Source organism: Cetorhinus maximus, chromosome 13 (genome assembly GCF_964194155.1).
Source record: "Cetorhinus maximus chromosome 13, sCetMax3.hap1.1, whole genome shotgun sequence".
NCBI lineage: Eukaryota > Metazoa > Chordata > Chondrichthyes > Lamniformes > Cetorhinidae > Cetorhinus > Cetorhinus maximus.
This window is the reverse complement of record NC_135891.1, coordinates 22,368,399-22,390,698: the sequence shown is the minus strand read 5'-3', so window position 1 is coordinate 22,390,698 and position 22,300 is coordinate 22,368,399. Positions and strand designations below refer to the sequence as shown.

At 39.7% G+C, this 22,300-nt stretch overlaps 1 protein-coding gene across 1 annotated transcript; it reads left to right on the top strand.

Moving 5' to 3' along the window:
• The first annotated feature begins 252 nt into the window (after window positions 1-252).
• aar2 (AAR2 splicing factor) lies at window positions 253-22,300 on the top strand. The gene is made up of 5 exons (XM_078555090.1): window positions 253-370; window positions 2,349-3,114; window positions 10,002-10,231; window positions 15,034-16,306; window positions 16,466-22,300. Exons 2-4 carry the CDS (start codon window positions 2,358-2,360, stop codon window positions 15,199-15,201), a joined length of 1,155 nt encoding a protein of 384 aa, XP_078411216.1. The 5' UTR covers window positions 253-370; window positions 2,349-2,357; the 3' UTR covers window positions 15,202-16,306; window positions 16,466-22,300.

Sequence of the window (22,300 nt, the reverse complement as noted above, 5' to 3'; positions counted from 1 at the left end):
AGCTTCACTTCAATACTTTTACAATCATGGATTCCAACAGGGTGACAGACAGCGCTGGAGGAAACAATAACAAGCTCCGCAACCCGCCGGAGCCCAATTGCTTTGTCGGCTGGTGACAACAATATGTCCCCTCGTCAGGGGCCGGAACTATAATGTCAGGGGCCGGAACTATAATGTCGGGGGGAAACGGTTTTCGGCGGGGAAGGCGTTACATTGACGGACGGGAAGTGACGTGAGGGGGAATGCGGTAGATGTGACTCCAGCTGTCGGGCCCGGTTCGTATCCCGGGAATTGGGTTGATTTTTTTTTATTATTAAAAGGCCGAGGACGAAGTGGCGCCGAATCACCGGGAGGGTTCTCGGGGGCTGCGGTCAGTGTCCAGAGTCCAGACAGTCAGAGCCTGCGATGAGACAGGAAACTTTTTTGTTGAGTTGGAGTCAGTGGAGAAAGGAGGAAGGGACCTGGTCTCTCAAACCAACTGTATTTTACACCCGGCAGCTTTCACTCCAAATTATAGTTGTGTAATATAATTATTTCTATGTAAACATGTACGCTGGAGTTCAATTCCAGTGCATAATTTAAGAAAAATAAGACCTTGCCCTCAATCTGACCCCAATAAGGGCCATAAATACAATGACCTTTCGTTTTGTACTATTATTCCTTCGTTTTAGAACGTAGATGATCACTCAAAGAAAATTTTTCAAATTGGACAGCTCCAGATTTATTAGATTTGTTTCCCCCCCCCCCCCCCCCCTCCCAATCAATTGAACAATGCGAGGGGAATTTTTTAAAAAATATTAAAATAAAACTTTCATCAGATTCAGCATTAATTTATGAGCTAGTCAATAGGGTTACCGTGCCCGGATTCTTCTGGCAATTTATGATAATAGGAGTGTGCAGTCAACTGTTAGACATCTTCAGCTGCATAAGCCCCAGTAATGTGGCCGCCAAAGTTCAGGCAGTTTAGTTCTGTTTTTGATTGTTTCTTAACCCCCTGGTGTACTGCCTTTGAATTTCAGATGACTAGTTTTTGAAGTGGTGGTTTTAGCACCATCGTTGTATTGTGGATTAAATTGTAAATCAGTACACCGAGGTGTCAGCATCTTCTGCTTGGCAAAATCGAGTTACATCGATTAATCGATGTGACCAACGGGGGTCCACAAAGACAAAAACTGATGATCTGTCATTTAGATGTGTTTTAGGAATTGAAGCTTATGCCTCCTCAATAATTTAAATTAAATTACATGTTCAATCTTGATTAGTGTGGATCTTCCTGACCTTCACAGACAGATCTGATGCTCAGAGGAATAAGCATGGTCCTTTGGTCCATATGGTCCTTTCAAGTTACTTGGTCACATAAGTAACCAGTGCAAATTTGAATTATGTTGCCATAAGTAATTCTTAATAGATAACTTTTGGCCAAAGTGTAAGGTTTGTTTTACAGGCTAAGTAATTCCCATATCTGAACAAAACCCTCTGTCTTAAATTATTGACAGATAATTTTTGTTCAAGTGCAGAAGAATTGATTGAGACATTCAACAATTTGACAAGTTCCATCACCTGTAATGTTATTCAGAAGGCTGTCCCTTGATGGGATTGATGCGAATCATGTCTTACAGTCACAGTTTACATTTATGAAGTTATTCTGATGCATCTCCGTGCTACAAAAGGCGGAGAGGTGGATGCTAAGCAACTAGATAAGGAACTTGAACTGGGATGGGAAGTGGTCAAATCAAAGGGATTGGTGGAAGCTCTGACTTTTTAGGGGGTGTTTTGAAGCCAAAAGGAGAGAGTAATTGACAATGGTTCAGGGAGAGAATTTCAGCAACAATGAGAAGAATTTTCAGAGTAAAAACAATCAGGCTGTGACAGTACCATGGAGAGAGTGGGGAACAAACAGTCATCCAGTCAGAGGAACAAATGGTGTGGGCAAGGATCTTGAATTGGTGCTCGTTTCCTGAGCAGGCTGAAGACAAGCCGTGAAAGGATTTGATAAAGGGGGATAAAGATCCATTAGCTGAGGTGGAGGGAGGCAGGGAATCTGGGGAGTTTAGGTAATGATGTATGAATAAAGGTTTCAGCAACACTAGGGCAGGTTGCTTTAAAGGGAGGACTCCACAATTATGAAGAAAGAAAATTTACCTAAACTAAAATTAAGGCCAACGCAAAATAAAAATGAAAAAAAACTTCAGTTGCTACTGTAACAATCAGTATTAAATGCTGTTAGTGATGGTGTTACTGGGCCATGTAGCCATGGTCTATGTAAGATCCCTGCAAGAAATAGTTTTTGTATATTGGATGTAAATGCAATGTCAAACTGAATTCTTCTCTCACTCTTTGGAACTCAGGTCAAAGACATGGCTGCTGTGGAAATGGATCAAGAACTGGCCAAAAAGCTGTTCTTTGAAGGAGGCACCCTTGTCATAATTGGTGTTCCTGAGGGCACTGAATTTGGCATTGATTATAACTGTTGGCAAGTGGGCCCAAAGTTTAAAGGGGTGAAGATGATCCCACCAGGAATCCACTTCATGCATTGCAGTGCTGTGAATAACAGAGATGCTCGACTAACAGGACCGCGCACGGGTTGTTTCTTCCACATAAAGCAGCGGGACATTCTTGTGAAGCGATGGGACAAGAAGGAAGAAGAAATAGTTCTGGTTGAGGTCTCTGAAGAAGAGAGGGAACGGATAAGAGAGAATCTGACTGAACTGGACAAATGTTTGGGGCCATATCCATATGAAACAATGAAAAGATGGGTCTCTTTGACCAATCTGATTACAGATCCCTTGATTCAGAGGCTGCAGCCTGAAAGCGGGAAAATCTGTGCCTTTTCTGAAGTGCAGCCAGAGCTTGCAATGCCACATACAAAGGATCGAGCAGAACAGAATCTATTGCCTTATGACACAATATGCAAGAGCTATGAGGAGGGTTTGGCCAGGCTGCCCAAGATGAAGGTTAAGGCTGGTACAGAGATCAGGTTCACAACGATCCCACAACAGAAATATCCAGACGGGGCATCTCCAGCTGAAATTACAAAGTGTAGCATGGACTTTAGCTATGCTCTGGATACTGTAATAAACCAGCGGTACCCTTCGAACCCAAAAGACATATTAGGTTAGTATGTTATAAAATGTGTGAGCTGCTTGTTAAGATGTTGTGATTTGCAATTCAAAATAATGTGAAGTCTTAAGAAAGTTTTAAAATTGTATTTGGAGTTGACGTGCTACTGTCCAGGGAGAAAGGGGCTGATTGGACTCTTTCTGTGATTCAACATAGAAGATATTCCAACATAAAACAAACCCAGCACAGCTGAATGGCAGAATGGTAAGTCTTTGGTTTTTGTCTCTGGGGCCTGGGTTTAAATTAAGTCCGGACTGAGAGAATGAATTAATCAAGTCTCTTCTCTGTGTCTGCTGTAGGGGTCTAAGAAAAACTAAATTTGCTCTCTCTCAATCCAATTCAATTCACAACACAAAACTAACTATTTTGTGCTACATTATCAGTTGAACTCCCGTGGTTTGTGTGGAAACATGAAAATGTCCGAGTTGGAGTTGGATCATGCTGTTGGGAGAATTTGGTGTAATTTTGTCTGCAATAAACTGGTGCTTTAATTTAACTGGGAGTGCTTGCTGTTGACATGGGTTGGGGGTGATGGCGGGGTGTAGAAGCGACTAAGCTTTATTTCTGAGTATTGATCATTCCAAACCATGATGAGCAAAATGTAATAAAATTATATATGATAAGCCTGCCACTTGTTTTTTGATGTAGTTTGACTTTGCGGCATGTAAACAAGTGATGAACAAAAATGGAACTAATAACTGGATTTGTGTAACCTGATAACTCATCATTGTCCAGGAAATGATCTTGAGCTTTCAGAATTTTTTATTTCTGTTGTGTGAATAGGTTTAGTATCGTGTTGTTGTGATCTCCGTAGAGACCGATTACTTGTAATAAATTTGAATTTCCACTTAATAGCTGAAAGAAAGACAAGACAAGATTTCAAGTTTTAAGACTTTTAGCATTACAAAAGACTAAAAGCACTAAGCCTAAACACTATCTTTATAGGCAACTTATACTTCAAACCACAAAAAAGAATATTCCACTTTTCCTTTTAGCACAACTGAAAATGTTCTTCACGGATATACTTTACACACACTGAATTTTCCTGGAACTTGTCCCAAGATTATTCTTAGCTTTCAAGGTTTACTGCTGGTACTTTTTCTTTCTCAGCCTGGGAACTTTTAATTTCGGAACTGTCTTTCACAGTGAGGTTTTTTCCCTGGAGGTCCTTCCTCCAGAGCAAGCTAGGTGAATCTTCCAGCCTCGTTTTGACTCCTCATGCATTTGGTCTTTTCAGCCTGAGCACAAGCTTGCACCTTCAGTCCTGAGTGGTGAGCCACAGCAATTGCCTCTTTGGATCCTGGCAGACTAACCTTGTCTGTGAGTTTTCGGAAATATCTTAGACCCTCCCTCTCTCAAAGCCCATCTCGAAGGCAATGTGAATCACGTGGGCCTTGAATGCAGGTAGAAAAACTGATAGCTATTTTTGAAACCGTGACTCTCTTTAATCTTGGAAGTAAGTGGACAGTTTAAAGAACAACTGTTTACAACCTGAAATTCTCAACACTTTCTTGGGACTTTGAAGACTCAAAGAGCCTATCCACTGTCAGCACACAGGCTGCTGTCATTGTCTTCAAGTGTAAACACCTTGCACCTTCTTCCCAGTGAAACAATCTGGGTCTCTTTTAATCTTTAACAATCAAACTACCCAAGCTTACTGTCAGCCAGATTTCAGGACAGGTCACATGACCCCGTTAAATTAAAGACACAGTTCCAAAACATCATAATCTTATAAACTTCATAATTGTAACACTACTAAGGTTGATTCCAAGTAATTAAATTAGTTTATTAAACTGAAGGAATATCAAAGACATGTTGATTTAGGTTTAAAGAGCATATTTCAATATCATGCAAGTAACATTTTTAAATGCATGTTTTTATAAGGAGTTGTGGGGAAGCTGAACGTTGTGTGTGTGGATTTTGGGGCTATATCCTAATATAGTGGATGTTTATGAATTAAGAAATGGAACAAAATAACGTGGAAGAAAATCTACTTGGACAAATTTTGTGCATAATGTGGGGGCAATGATAATGGTTTAACCAAGGAGCACTGTTTAGAAATGTTTCTTAAAACATTCTTAAAAGCTAAAAAATAACTGTTCAACCCAAGGTCAGACCTAATAGTGCAATTCACCTCGGGGAGATTTATGCTCCAGTGACCATTGTATCATAAGGTTTAGGCTGGCTATGAAAAAGCACAAGAGTAAGAATAATTAACTGGAGGAAAGCTGACTTCAGTGGGGTGAAAAATGGATCTGACCCAAATAAATTGGAATCAAAGGTTGGCAGGCAAAACTATAGTTAAACAATAGGCTGCCTTTAAAGTAGTGATAGCTTGGACACAGTCAAAGTACACTCCCATGAAAGGGAAATGCAGGGCAAACAAATCCAGAGGTCCCTGGATGACAGAAGAGCGAGAGTTTAAGACGAAGAGGAAAAAGTGTAGTTATGATACATGTCAAAGGTTCAGAGAAAAATTGAAAAAGCAAATAAGAGAAGCGAAGAGAGTATAAGAAGAGACTGGCAGTTAACATAAAAGGAAATCCAAAAGTCTTCCATAGGCATATAAAGAGTAAAAAGGTTGCTAAAAAGAAGAGTGGGCCAATTGGGGACCAAAAAGTGGGCTTACACACGGAGGCAGGGGGTATGGCTGAGGTATTAAATGAGTACTTTGCACCTGGCCTTTACCAAGGAAGAAGGTACTGCCCAGGTCATGGGGAAAGAGGAGGTAGTTCAGACACTTGAAGGATTTAAAATTGAGGAGGTATTGGATATGCTGCCTGCACCAGGACCGAATGAGATGCAGCCAAGGATACTGAGGGAAGTGAGAGTGGAAATGCAGAGGCACTGGCCATAATTTTTCACTCTTCCTTAAATTTGGGGTGGTGCCAGAGGACTGGAGACTTACAAATGCTAAAGCCTTGTTCAAAAAAGGGTGCAACAATAAGCCCAGCAACTACAGACCAGCAGTTTAACTTCGGTGGTGGGGAAGTTTCTAGAAACAATAATTCAGGACAAATTTAGTGGTCACTTGGGTGAATGCGGGATTGGATTTGTTAAGGGAAAATCATTTGTAAGTAACTTGCTCAAGTTTATAGATGAGGTATAAGAGAGGCTTGATGAGAGTAATGCTGTCGATGTGGTGTACATGGACTTCCAAAAGGCATTTGATAAAGTGCCGCACAATAAATTTGAGCAAAATTAGAGCTCATGGAATAAATGGAACAGTGGTGACATAGATATGAAATTGGCTGAGTGACAGGAAACAGAGAGTAGTGGTGAACAGTTGTTTTCGTACTGGACTTTTTACTTTTTTAGATATATAAAGGGTAAGAGAGAGGCAAAAGTGGACATTGGGCCGCTGGAAAATGATGCTGGAGAAGTAGTAGTGGGGAACAAAGAAATGGCGGAGGAACTGAATAGGTACTTTGCATCAGTCTTCACAGTGGAAGACACGAGTGACATCCCCAAAGTTCAAGAGAGTCGGGGGGCAGAGGTGAGTATGGTGGCCGTTACCAAGGAGAAGGTGCTAGGAAAACTGAAAGGCCTGAAGGTGGATAAATCACCTGGACCATATGGATTACACCCCAGAGTTCTGAAGGAGATAGCTGAAGAGATAATGGAGGCGTCAGTGGCGATCTTTCAGGAATCACTGGAGTCAGGGAGGGTCCCAGAGGACTGGAAAATGGCTAATGTAACCCCCCTGTTTAAGAAGGGAGTGAGGCAAAAGACAGGAAATTACAGGCCGATTAGCCTAACCTCGGTTGTTGGTAAGATTTTAGAGTCCATTATTAAGGATGAGATTTCAGAATACTTGGAAGTGCATGGTAAAATAGGGCAAAGTCAGCATGGTTTCATCAAGGGGAGGTCATGCCTGACAAATCTGTTAGAATTCTTTGAGGAGGTAACGAGTAGGTTAGACAAAGGAGAGCCAATGGATGTTATCTACTTGGACTTCCAGAAGGCCTTTGACAAGGTGCTGCACAGGAGGCTGCTCAGTAAGATAAGAGCCCATGGTGTTAGAGGCAAGGTACTAGCATGGATAGAAGATTGGCTGTCTGGCAGGAGGCAGAGAGTGGGGATAAGGGGGTCCTTCTCAGGATGGCGGCTGGTGACTAGTGGAGGTCCGCAGGGGTCAGTGTTGGTACCACAACTTTTCACTTTATACATTAATGATCTAGATGAAGGAACTGAGGGCATCCTGGCTAAGTTTGCAGATGATACAAAGATAGGTGGAGGGACAGGTAATATTGAGGAGGCGGGGAGGCTGCAGAAGGATTTGGACAGGTTAGGAGAATGGGCAAAGAAGCGGCAGATGGAATACAACGTGGGGAAGTGTGAGGTCATGCACTTTGGTAGGAAGAATAGAGGCATAGACTATTTTCTAAATGGGGAGAGAATTCAGAAGTCTGGAGTGCAAAGGGACTTGGGAGTCCTAGTCCAGGATTCTCTTAAGGTTAACTTGCAGGTTCAGTCGGTAGTTAGGAAGGCAAATGCAATGTTGACATTTATTTTGAGAGGACTAGAATATAAAAGCAGGGATGTGCTGCTGAGGCTTTATAAGGCTCTGGTCAGACCACATTTAGAATATTGTGAGCAATTTTGTGCCCCATATCTTAGGAAGGATGTGCTGGCCCTGGAGAGGGTCCAGAGGAGGTTCACGAGAATGATCCCAGGAATGAAAGGCTTAACATATGAGGAACGTTTGAGGGCTCTGGGTCTATACTCGATGGAGTTTAGAAGGATGAGGGGGGATCTGATTGAAACTTACAGAATACTGAAAGGCCTGGATAGAGTGGACGTGGGGAAGATGTTTCCATTAGTAGGAGAGACTAGGACCCGAGGGCACAGCCTCAGAGTAAAGGGAAGACCTTTTAGAGCAGAGATGAGGAGAAACTTCTTTAGCCAGAGAGTGGTGAATCTATGGAATTCATTGCCACAGAAGGCTGTGGAGGCCAGGTCATTGAGTGTATTTAAGACCGAGATAGATAGGTTCTTGATTGGTAAGGGGATCAAAGGTTACGGAGAGAAGGCGGGAGAATGGGGTTGAGAAACTTATGAGCCATGATTGAATGGCGGAGCAGACTTGATGGGCCGAATGGCCTAATTTCTGCTCCTATGTCTTATGGGCTTATGGACGTAGGTTTATAGTGGAGTTCCCTGGAGGTCAATGTTGAGACCCCTGCTCCTCCTGATTATACATATTAATGACCTAGATCTTGGTATGCAGGGCACAATTTCAAAATTTGTGAATGATACAAAACTTGAGAGCATTGTGAACTGAGGAGGATAGTGTAGAATTTCAAAATGACATAGGCAGGTGGTAGAATGGGCGGGCAAGTGGCAGATGAAATTTAATGCAGAGAAATGTGAAATAATTCATTTTAATAGGAAGAACGCAGAATGACAATAGAAAATAAAGAATATAATTCTAAAGGGGGTTTCAAGAGCAGAGGGACCTGGGTTTATATGCACATAAATTATTGAAGGTGGCAGGACAGGTTGAGAGCGTGGTTAATAAAGTATACAGCATCCTGGGCTTTATCAATGGAGGCATAGGCTACAAAAGCAAGAAAGTTATGTTAAACCTGTATAAAACACTAGTTTGGCCTCAGCTGAAGTATTGCATCCAGCTCTGGTACCACACTTTAGGAAGGATGTGCAGAAAAGATTCACGAGAATGGTTCCAAGGATGAGGGATGCAGATGTCACTGGCAAAACCAACATTTGGTTTTTTAAATTTGTTTATGGGATGTGAGCTTTGCTGGCTAGGCTAGCATTTATTTCCCCCTTGTGCAGAGGGCATTTAAGAGTCAGCCTCATTGCTGTGGGTCTGTGAGTCGCAAGTAGGCCAGACCAGGTAAGGATGGCAGATGGGTATTTATGACAAACAGCAATAGTTTCTTGGTCATCATCAGAATTTTAATTCCAGATTTTTATTGGATTCAAATTTCACCCTCTGCCATGCTGGGATTTGAACCCAAGTCCCCAGTGAATTACCCTGGGTCTCTAGAATACTAATCAAGTGATAATGCCACTGCGTCCCCCAGCATTTGTTGCCCATGTCTGTTTGCCCTTCACTGCGTCCCCCAGCATTTGTTGCCCATGCCTGTTTGCCCTTGAACTGAGGGCAGATAAGAGTCAACCACATTGCTGTGGGTCAGGATTCACAAGTAGACCAGACCAGGCAAGGATAGATTTCCTTCCCTAAAGGACAGTGAACCGGATGGGTTCTTACAACAATTGATGATAGTTGTCATGGTCACAGTTACTAAGACTAGCTTTATATTCCAGATATATTAATTGAATTCAAATTCCACCAGCTGCTATGGATAGTGACATTACCACTACGCCACCATTTACACCTGCTCCCCACCTCGCTCCCGCCTAGCCCCCGAAAGATTGGAGAAGTAAGGACTGTTCTCCTTGGAGAAGAAAAGGTTGAGAGGAGTTTTGATAGAGGTGTTTAAAACCATGAAACGTCTGGACAGAGTGGACGGGGAGAAATTGTTCCTGTTGGTGGAAGGATTGAGACCCAGAGGGCATAGATTTAAGGTAATTGGCAAAAGACGTGATGGTGACATGAAGAAAAACTTTTTCACACAGCGAGTGGGTAGGATCTGGAATGCACTGACTTGAGCGTGTGGTGCAAGCAGGTTCAATCGAGGTGTTCAGGAGTGAATTATTTGAAAAGAAAGACTGTGCAGGGCTACAGGGAGAAGGCAGGGGAATGGCACTCAGTGAATTGCTCCTTCGGAGAACCAGACACGAATATCCACCTCCGATACTGTAACCATTCTATGATTCTGACTGTTGCCTTTTTTTTCAAACACAGTTTATTTGCTTTTAATGTAATGTGCTTTCATTCCATTCACCCACAGGTGAGTTGCAATTTTCTTTTGTCTGTTTCCTGATTGGAAATGTCTATGATGCATTTGAGCACTGGAAAGATCTCCTTCGTCTACTCTGTCACTCTGAGGAGGCTGTGACAAAACGAAAGGACCTCTATTCTGCTCTCATCTCGATCCTCTATCATCAACTTAATGAAATTCCTCCTGACTTCTTTGTGGATATTGTCTCCAAGGATAACTTCCTAACTACAACATTGCAGGTAGTTTTTCTGAATCGTATTATACAAAGTACAAAGTTATCTAAATCAAACATTAAAATTTATGTTAAAAGTGCTTGCCTTTCTGTATGTATTATGGGGAAATTTTGTGTTTTGACTGAAAATCATTATCTGTGAAGCAGAATTATTCTGCATTGAAATTATAAACATACCTGTGTTTTCAAACTTGCACAGTAGCCTATTGGAGGGATCATGAAGTGTATGCCTATTAATGTTTGTGTTCTGTAAATACTAATCCTGTGATAATGCATCAGTGGTGTTTTAATCCAGTTGCAACAGAAGAATCAACTACACTGTCGAGACTCAATGGTGCACTTCCATAGCTGTAATCTGGGTATTGTTTGTTTACATATAATTCTGCTTGTACAAACTTATGTATTTACAAGCAGACCTCCTTTCCTTGGAGCAGATGTGGCAGCGAATCCATCAGTATTTTCTCATACCCTGCCTCTTGACTTGATCCCAGCATGAAGCCTTTCCCAGAAATTAACTTACTTTATGTTAGGGCTGATTAAAGTTGCCAGTCCAATACAGCAGTTGCAGGAACAGCTCAGAGTCCAATTATTAATGTAAAATAAGTAATAAAGAACTGGCCTCTAATTGCATTATCAGTTGAAATATTCAGCCTTTCTTCTGATTGGTTACCATTTGTTTATTACCTTCATCACTGAAGGTGGGTGCAGGGAATGTTTTTGTCCCTGTTCATTAGTCAGTTTGTCTGTAAACAATATATCTCAAAAACTAATGGATAGATTTCAACAAAACTTGGTACATAGATAGGGTACGGCACATGGAAGAATTGATTAATTTTTGATGAAGGCATATCTCAATCGGGATCCTGGAATATTTTTAAAGGATCTATTAACATTAGGATGAGGCAAATTGACTTCTTATTAAGAATGTTGTGGATTGTTTTATAGATGTTGATGATTGTTTTAAAATAGTGTGGATTGTCTCAGCTGCTGTGGTGGAATTTGTCACAGCTGTTAAAATGTGAGCAGAGTTTTCAGAGCAGGCTGTTGGATGTGGATTGCACTGAAGCCTCCTCAGTGAGATAGAAGCTCTTGATAAACAGACTTCTTTCAGCCTTGCATTATGGAGCATCAAGCAGGCAGGACAAAGCCTCAAAGAAGAGCTGTATAATGGCAATACCATTGAGTTAAGACCACGTGGCACAGGGTTGCACTCTGCTGTGTACCGTTTTCACTAGTGCGCTCTATATTTGGCATTGTAGATTGATTACATTAACAGCTGACGGCCAAGAAGAATGTTACTGGCTGCGGTGGAGGCTTTGCTTGCTATTCATGTTGTAAGCATTTCAGGCTGATAGTACTGTCATGCTAGTCTTTTTATTTTGCTGTCTTTTGCATTAGAAAATGCCTCTCTTGATAGTAAGGATCAGTTTTGTTGACTATTACGGTCAGTACAAGGTTGGCTTTCCCAGACATTTCACTGGAGCGACAAGTCCATCTGGAGTTGATAGACTGTTGCTTTTCATATTTCTGAAGTTACCACCTCCAAGCCATCAATATGTTGATTTATGTAGGCTGACACCATTGTATTCTTCATTGCCAACTGCAAACATTGTTACTAAATAGTTTGTGATTGGACTTGAGTGTGTCCCGGTATGTCTTCTGCTATCCACCCTGCTTCTGCTTGTCCTATTCTGTCTTGCTGCACAGGATCCATTTTGGCATTCTGGAATTTCCCATGGCGATCAGCGCAGTTGTGCTTTTCGCAGCACGGCCTGGTGCACCCGGGGAGCTTGGGTGGTAATTGTGACCTGCCACTTGACACATATAATTAACGTCCAGGGTTGGAGCTCTATCTTAGCAAATTGCTGAATATCACTATAATAACATGCCCAGTCCTCTCATCCATATAGGACAACAGTAATATCAACTGTCGTATACACTTTAAACTTTGAGTTTGACCATATGCTGATTCCAGACATGCTTTTTTTCTGAGTAGGCGTCTTTGATACGATGTCGCATTTCATCTTTGAACACACCATTTGATACCATTTGTTTACACATATGGGTGAATATCACAGTAATATCAGCTTTACATAGTCCCTTTTATGACACTAACCTGTTTCACAAGTTTCTAATATTTCAGATTTTGTATAATAAATTTGATTTCATGCTATAATTCAGAGCACCATGGACTGGAAATATTGTTGGATTTTATTTTTACTAAGGTATTTTAAATACCAAGTATTTAATTTTCAAAGGATTTGTTTTGTAATCTAAGTGTCAATTTTTACTAGCTATCTAGTGTTCTAGTATGCTGATTATTTTATGTTTACATGCCTAAAATTGTGAACAAATTATCAAAAGCTTTGCAATTCCACTTTAAATGCTGCTATTGTGCCTTTCAGAAGAACTTCTTATTCAGTGCAGTGATGTGTTAAGTTACTTTCACAGATGAATTTCTGTGTATTGATTTATTGTTGGAACATCATGGCATTAGCTGCTGAAGAAATAGTCTATTGATTAGCTAGAGCAAATCTGACTTGTCACAGGGATTGGCTATAATCCTTTTCCAACCTAATTCCAGTATCAAGTGCTTTGACTGGATGGTATGTAACTAAGAGACTGAAAAAGACTCTTGCTTATCTGGCCCTGTTTTTGTATCGTGGCCCATAGTGGTGTTTTAATACTTAAGGATTGAATAAAAGAATTACCATGGGAATTTAATTTGATAAAAAGTAACGCTAAAGAAAAGGCTTTTTTTTTAAGTCTGCGATTACAATAGAGGGCATGTCAGCTGCTGATCTAGCAACAGCAGATTAATTTTTAACTATATATACCATGAGATATTGTGTTAACTGTATTTGTTCCATATCCCTATATTTTTATGTTGTAGAATTGGTATATCTATTACAATTTCTGTCTGGCCCTTTTCTGACACACTTCAGGTATTACCCTCAAATTTGTGTTTCAGTTCAAAAAAAAGATTTGATCATAAAGAAACTCTCCGGGGCATTCTGCAGTTTGAAATGATGAAGTTACACACCTTTTTTGCTTAATTTTGTCTTGTCTGTTGAATGTGTCTATTTGCTACTTTTACTGACTTGCATTCGCACCAAATGAATGTAAAATACTTTGATTTAAAACTGTAATTTTCAAAGATTGTAAATCTGGTTTAGTACCGACTTGTAACCAGACTTTAGTAACATTCCAGACAATTTTCCTCAATTTCATACTTTCTGACTTAGGGCCACAAAGAAGGCTCTTTACAAGAACTGAGTCCTTCTGAGAAAGCCTGTTATTTTCTCAAAGAATACAGTTTGTTTGTGAAACAGTACCTTCCTCTCATAAACCTATGCTGTCTTCCTCTTGGTCCATTTCTATTGATACTTCATTATTTCTTTCATTAAAACATTTTCCTAAATATTTTACCTACCATAGAACCAGATTCAGTGACCTAGCTCTGAAGAAGCGTCATAAGGACTCTGTTTCACTCTCCACAGATGCTGCCAGACCTAGTATTTTCTGTTTTTATTTTAGGTTTCCAGCATCCGCAGTATTTTGGACTTATTTCAATGACCTAGTATTCCCTCCTTATCTTTGTACCTCTCTTTTTATACTTTGGGTGCTTTTTTTTTTTTAGCAATTTCTGCTCAAATATAAAGGATAAGCAATAAACTTTCAACCAATCTTCATTCATTTTTTTTCTCACCCTGATCTATTTTAGGCACCATGCCCAGATTACAAAAGTACATGCTGACCGATTTACAAAATTAGCATTGTCAAAATGTACTGGTAAAATACTTTATTTTGTAGCATACAAACATGCTATAAATAAAACTATATGTTTAACACATAAAATGCTTTTGTTTAAACAATGGGGCTTTTCAAACTGCACTAGTGTTTTGCAGCTGAATTTTGTGGTACAGAAATAAGGTTTTAATGCAAAAAATGGGAAAAATTGCAATAACTGTTTAGCATGTTCTCAGTTGTATAAAGTTTCATTTGTGTTTTTCCCTTCTTTGCAGCAACTCTTTCCTTCCCTCCATTTTGTTTTGATAATGATAAATTTCTTGTAGTATTTCCCACGTTAGTGGATGAACTTTTTTTAATATGCAAGTTGGCGAGTGAGTTTGGAGAGACTTTGGATAAGTTTTTTTAGCATGTCCTATGTTATTGAAGACAAATGTTTACATACTGTTGCCATTCTGAATGTTCAGATAGGCAGTTAGATACCATTGTTGACAGAAAAGTATCACAAAAGCTAATACCAATATGTGTACATACACAAGGTATTTTAATAATCTAGTTTTTTTTTAACTCTTGAGCTGTGGGGATCTGGAACACCACCTGATAAGGTGGTGGATGCTGATTTTTATAAGAGTGCTAGATAGGTACTTGAGTGTGAGGAACTTTATGGGACCAGGCACAACTGCCTTTTCAAAGAACCAGCACAGGCACGATGGACTGACTGGCTGCCTCCTGTTCTCTTGAGTTTCTGTGATTCGAATGAGTTAAATTTAATTCATTTCACAATTAGTGATTGAGTTATTTGGGGTTGTAGAAAGGGCTTTGCCACTCAGCATTACCGTTTGAAAGGGAATAGAACTTTGTGGCTGTGGAAATTATTTCTTCCTTTTTAGGAAGTGTTTGCTAATCATAAGCGTAAAAGTCTAAAGATTCTGAGATTAAAAATGTTTGGAGTGATGCTGCTAATTAGGCTTTGTACTTTTTTTAAGGGCAAACTTAGATTTTGAATCATTCTTTTGTACTGTGCCTCTTAAGTTTGTTTCTTTTTTTGTTAAACACTAGGAGTTCTTCTCTTATACGTGCAGCCCAGATGTGGACAAAGCTCTGCAGAAGCGGGTGGAAAAATTTAAAGCTCATTTAACCAAAAAGTTCAAGTGGGATTTTGATGAGGAACCTGATGATTGTGCCCCTGTGATGGTTGAGTTACCTGATGGAGTGACACTGGACTGATTTAATAAATTAAGAAAACTGGCTAATCCATGAGTTTGTAAAACCTTTTTAGCCATTTGGTAAATGTCTTGCTTTTGTGTGTAACAACTTAAAAAAAAGTGCGTAACAAAAGCAACAAGCTTGCTTATGTTATTGTAAAATACTTACACTTCTATATTGACATTATAAACGTAATGTGTTGAATTGTTATATTTTGAGGGGGCATTGTTTTTCTAACAACAATTTGGGATCAATAGATATGTTTATTCTTCAGTATTCTGTTTATTTTAAAATGGTGTCCTTACTGATCAAATTAAGTATAATGTCCAAAAACTACAGCTCATGTTTTGTTAAGCATCCTGCCTTAATCAGTTCCTTTACTCCATTTTACCTACAAGAATATTACATTCGGAACAGTTCATCAAGTTGATTTTTTAAAATTGTAGATTCAAATTTATAAGTGAACAGTAAAATTACATTTTTTGGTTAAATCAATGGAATCTGCAACTGTGTTTTTTTCCTCGGAATTATTCAAAAAGCTTGAACTAGGCAGGGCAATTGCTGTACAAAGACCCTGCCATAAATGCCAATTTGGTAAATTGCCATGGTGATGATTTTTGAATATACTAGCATTCAGTAATTGGTGTATACTGTAGATATGTTGTGACACACATTACTGAGTAGAATGTCCACAAGCTTCTTCAGACTGTGATCTGTCAATTCTGACCACTTTATTCAGTTGGGTTGTAGTTAGTGTGTTTTGATTTGCCTTTCACATTCGTCATATGCATGTCTGTTGGTTCTATTTCTGATTCAGTTTCATGTAGCGGGATACAGTTGGTAGTTTGCATTAGCCACATTCCATTTGCAATGCTTTAACTAAATTTAAAGTTTCTTCACCTCTTCATCTTCAACTGTACTCTAGTATGGGCACTTGCACAAACTCATTGAAGTCACTGGAGACTTCAACTTTCTTCTCAAAGTTGCAGAGATGCAGGAGAGCAAATGTGTCCCTGCTGTCAGCTGAATTCAGAGTAAAGCAAATTTGCTTTCAAATACTAAATGTGTGGAACGGGTTTGCATTATCTTTTTTCCCATTGCAGTGCATCATTGATGGGGACAAGAGGTGTCTGTGAAACTCTTTCGAGTTATCAACAGTCACAGATTGCAACTCTTTTTCGAGTACAATCACAGTTCTTGGTTTCCGGAAGTGGGACATGAACCCACAACCCTCTGATTCAAAAGCGAGGGTGCTATGAACTGAACCACAGCTGACACCTCCCAGGTGTCTGTGAATAGGGACAGCATGAACATCTTTTTTGAATTTGCTAGATGGTCTAATTAATGTAACTGCTGGAGGTTCATTATGAATGTAACAATATCTTGAAAGTCTCCAGTGAATATTATCATTTACTAGACAAATAAATGTTCTTTCAGGAGTCATCATTCAGCTGTCAGTTCTTGGAAGGAAATGTCTTAATGTGTAGGAGAGTAAAACTTGACTTTGCAGTTTTATCATTGTGACAGCTGCAGATGCTTTCAGAATGTAATGGGCAATAAGATTGGGAACCATGTCCTTCAGACTGCTTGTAAGCTTTTCATTGGGTCCTACTACGGGAATGCAAATCTGTGGGAACAGATACCATGTAATGGACATCATTGCTTTATGTATCAACATTTAGAGATTGTAACAAAATATAATTCCAATCTTGGGTCTTCCATGGGTTTTCATTTGGCACAGCATGCCTTTGACGGACTGTCCAGTACTTAAGAAGCATACAGACAGGAAAAAGTGAGCTTTGTCATTGATCAGGATATTAGTGAATTGCCCAGGCTTAGTATTCATCGTACTTCATTTGCATTAAGAGGTGGTAACAAATTACTGCAGATAGGATTTCAGTTCAGGTCAGTTAATAGTGTTAATGAGTAAGCTGGTGAATTTATTGAATGTTTTCTTAATTTTCCTTTTTTGAGGGAAAACATAATTGGGATTGCATATTCCTTTATAATTTTAGCATAAGAATCTCCAAATGCTTTGCTCTCTGCTGAGATCCAGTGCAGCTTCAGAAAAGGTAGCACAGAGGCTTTTCATTTGGGCCCGATGGTATGAGTGAATCATCGTGTCTCTGCTTTGGTAAGTTGCTGTCATTGCTGTCTGAGAAGGGTGGTGGAAATGAGCACAAACATAGAGGAAAAAACATTGGTAGGGCAAGAAAATAGAACTACATTTGCACCTTGTTCTGTTCATATTATTAAAATATTTCCTTATGTTTATTACAACATTTAAACTCTGGATGAGCCATCCCATTGATTTTTCACAAACCATTCCTTTCCATGCTGCCTCAATAAATCTTGTATTAAGTGGAGGTAAAAGTTTTATATCTCACGTCCCATCTGGGTACTATAGCCCAACCTCACCTCATAACTTACTTTCTTGTCTTTGTATTTATGAATCTAAGGTGAGGAAAAAACACCGTTTCATTGATTTCTTGATTATTTACCAAGTCCCCAACCCCCCCAACCAGAAAAACCAGAAACTTGTAGCCAATTCAGGAGTTCATTTTTAAAAATAAATCTCTGCAGCCTCATGGGAGAATTGGCAAGCCTCAGCAGGTCCCAAATCCATTAATTCTATTTCCAAATAATTTACCGGTACCCTCCATATTAGATGCTCATCTTGCTTTCCAGAATCCATTAAACACCTAGTTAAAGGACTTAAAGAATGAGTTTTCACTACCTCCTCTGGAATCCTGTGGTTTGATCATCCTCTGGATGAAGTTAAGCTTCTAGACATGCAATTTCACTCCCAGCTTCCTCAGTTTACAGATGTTGTTCCTAGTTTCAACTACCTCCATTACCTCCGAGATACTATCTTGTTGTCTAAGCCTTTAATCTTAGAGACCTCAATGAGACCCCCCTCTTGTTCTGTTCTTCCAGCAAGTGCAGCCTCAAGGCATCATCAAGCCTATCTGCTATTAAATATACAGGTGCACAAAATCTTGATGATCACAATTGCAGTGGCTAACAATAGTACTAAATATTCTAAACCCCGAGAAAGCTTCAAAAATAATATGTTAAGAACCTACAAGTATGTCATGGGGTACTAACATACCTGATTAATTGTCTGAATTCGTGCCCGCCAATATTTTAGTGGACGTACTAACCAAATAGAAATGAATTAATGCAACAACAACCTGCATCTATGCTGCACCTTTGCATAAAATGTGCCAAGGTGTTTCACAGGTGATACAAAACAAAATATGCAACTGAACTACATAAGGGGATATGAGAACAGGTGGAAAGCAAGGTGGAAAGGTTTAGGGAGTGAATTCCAGAGCTTAGGGGCCCACCATTGGTGAATGGATTAATATCGGGATGCTCGAGACCAGAATTTGAGGAGTGTGGTTAACTTGGAGGGTTGTGGGACTGAAGAAGATTACAGAGATAGGGAGGGATGAGGTCATGGAGGGGTTTGAAAGACAAGGATGAGAATTTTACAATTAAGGCATTGCTTAACAATGAGTCAATGCGCATCAACAAGCAAAGGGGTGACATGCAAATAGGACTTGGTGCAAGTTAGGACTTGGCTAGCAGAGTTTTGGGTGATACCAATTTATGGAGGATGGAATGTGGGAGACCAGCCAGGAGTGCATTAGAATAGTCAAGGCTAGAAGTAGTAAAGGCCTGGCCGAGGGTTTCAGCAACAGGTGAGCTGAGGCAGGGGCAGATTTGGGCGATGTTATGGATGTTGAAGTAGACACCCTTAATGGTGGTGTGGATATGTGATTGGAAGCACATTTTGGGGTCAAACTTAACACCGAGGCTGCAAACCGTCTGGTACATTGTCAGATGTTGCCAGGGAGAGAAATGGAATTGATGGCTGGGGAACAGAGTTTGTGGTGGGCACCAAAGATGATCTTTTCAACACTTAATTTGTGGAAATTTTTGCTCATCCATAATGAATGTCGAACAAGCTGCCTGACAATGCAAAGGCAATGGAGGGGCCAAGGGAAATAGTAAAATAGCAGAGCAAGAAATTTTGGACAAGTGTATTGATTTATTATATCTTTATTATTAGATGATATAGTTTCAAGGGGGTGCTGGTTAGCTTAGATAGCTAGCATATAGTTCAGAATAACAGTGCAGGTTGATTCCTGTTCTGGTTGAGATAGACTTGGGACCTGTCTTCTTGGCCTGCTCCTGAGAGTGGAAGGCAATGGCAAATCACCATTGGCAAAAACTGCCAAGTAAAGCACTCAGGATGAAGCATCAGCAGACAATGAGCCAAGGACCTGCCGTTGGGCAGAGCACTCATGGAATGGAAAAATTTCAAGATCTAAGTGGTGGTGATGATGAGTACGTAAACTGTATTCTGCTGGTTTAATTTAAAACACAATATATTGCAACCCTGAATCATCCCCCGACCCTAGCTCTAAAATATATTTTTATTTTTACATTGACACATGTTTCTAACCAGCAAACATGACCATGGCAAAGCAAATTCAATTATGGTTAGTTTGAAGAGAAAAGAGGCGAGTTGTGGGTAAATTTTGCAGTTAAAATATGAAAATGCTTTCCAAAACGCTAAAGAATGTGGCATCCAGGAAAAAAAAAACAAAGCAAGTGTAACTCATTGATGAAGAAAAGGAGCAGCTGATCCTTCTAGACTCACGAGTTCATCCAGGAATGGTGGAGCTCTGACATTTGTTCAAACTAGCACACTTGGAAAAATGGAATATGTGATTTAGAAAAGGACTCTAATCCATCTTCATCTTCATAATGATCTAAGATTTGTGCATGTGTTCGAAATTTTCTTTTGGCTGAAAGTCATGAATTTGTAAAGTCACATGTTTTCATATTCACTATTACTCTTGTTACTAAAAATTTGTGTGCTTAATGACTAATTAGCTTTTTTTTCATTCTGCACCAATTCTGGTTCACTCGTTTTAAACTTATTTTATACCATCACTGAGTATTTATTTAGCTGGTCTGAGTTGGTCATAATATTTTACACATTGAAGCATTTTAAATTAGCCTGACTTTTAAAAAATTTACTCATTCATGGCTAGGCCAAAATTTATTGCCCATCCCAAGTTGTCCTTGTTCAGAGAATTCTTCCTTCCCTAAAGGACATTAGTGGACCAGATGGGTTTTTATGACAATCAACAATGGTTATCATTAGACTTTTAATTCCAGATATTTATTGAATTCAAAAATTCCACCATTTACTGTGGTGGGATTTGAAACCCCCCCCCCCCACCATTACCTTGGATTTCTGGATTACTAGTTCAGTAACAATACCACTACGTAACCACCTCCCCACAAGCAATAGGAGAGATTGTAGGGCAATCAAATAATAGGACTATAACTCCCGATGTCAGGCAGTTCAAAGTTTTTGCTAATTTGCTGAAGATGTTAAAGGATTCTGTGACAGTTTTAGTGAAATGAATGTAGGGCATGCATTGAAAATAGGCTCTTAGAAAAAGTTTCAGGATATGCTGTTAAAAAGTTAAGCATGGACTATGAAAATGTTCCAGTGGAATACTTTGTTATTTAATACAATTACAATGCTTCTTATACAATTGCTTTGAGTTTTCTGGTTTAAGCTTCAGGACTCTGAGGATGGGATTTTCTGGCCCCGGCCACCGCCAGGATTGTCTGGTCCCGCCGAAAGTCAATGGACTTTTGGTTGGGCCGCTGAATCTCCCACAGCGGGCTCTGCCATGACGGGGCTGGGAAATCCCGGCCTGAGGTTTTGAATTGTATAGTAAATATTGAGAAAGTATCCAGCCCAGAGAGTGTATGAACGCAGAATATATGAAGTCCCATTTTGCAACATTAATCACGACTATTGCAAGACCATCTGTACTGATCATTTATAATTTACTAAACTGAAATTAGCTTTTTTGAACTAAAATGAAAAATTCAATATTATAGATCACTTTCTCTCCTCTTCTCTCTCTTTTGAAGGCTGTAACTCCATTTCCCAGCCACTGACTCCATCTTGCTCTTTAATTAATGTCTGAGGCTGAACTAGATTGTGTGTAACCTTGGTGTCATTTTGACTCTGACATGAGCTTCTGACCACAACCACATCATCATTCAGACCACCTACTTCTGTACTATAACACTGCCCAACTTAGTCCATCTGCTGCTGAAGCCCTCATTTCATGCCTCTATTACCTCTAGGCTTGACTATTCAACGCATTCTTGACTGGTTCCCTGATCCTCCATCCTCCGAAAGTTTGAGGTCATCCAAAACTTTGCTGGCCATCTCCTAACTCATCCAAGTTCTGTTCACCCATCATCCCTGTGCTCACTGACCTACGTTGGTACTCAGTTAAGCATCATTTTGATTCTCATCCTTGTTTTCAAATCCCTCCATGGCTTATTCCTTCCCTATCTCTGTAAACTTCTCCAGCCCTATAATCTGCCAAGAGATCTTAACTTCTCCAATAAGCATCATTGATGCTCATTAAGCATCCCTGATTTTAATTGCTCCACCATTTGCGGCTATGCCTTCAGCTGTCAAGGCCCTAAGCTCTGGAATTCCCTCCCCAAGTCTCCTTCCTTCTCTTCCTCTCTTTCCTCATTTTAAGATGCTCCTTAAAATCTACTTTTGACCAAGCTTTTGGTAACCTGTCTTAATATCTCTTTATGTGGCTCAGTATCAAAATTTACTTGATAATTCTCCTATGAAGCAGCTTTGTTAAAGGTGTTGTGTAAATACCTATTAGTGGTGGTTGCCAATCCCACAAGCATTGGTCTTTATTCCAAGTGGCCATTCTTCATGTGGGGCAAGGAATGTGCTATGAGTCCATTTTACTTAGCAGAATGTGCTGTATAATCCAATTTGTGTTTGATTTCCAAAATGCAGTTCATTTTGGTGAAGAAGGTCCTTCTGATTTGTAGAATAATTGTTCGACTCCATTTCATGGACATCCATTAAAAAAATATCCTAAAATATCATTAAAACATTTTGCTTAATTTTGAAAATATTTTTACAACTGGCAGTCCTCTCTTCATTTGAACAAAATCAGCCGAGAATTGAAATAATTTCATAAATCGCGAAACAGTATATAATAAATTATGTAAAATAAACAGTACTTGCATCAGTTAA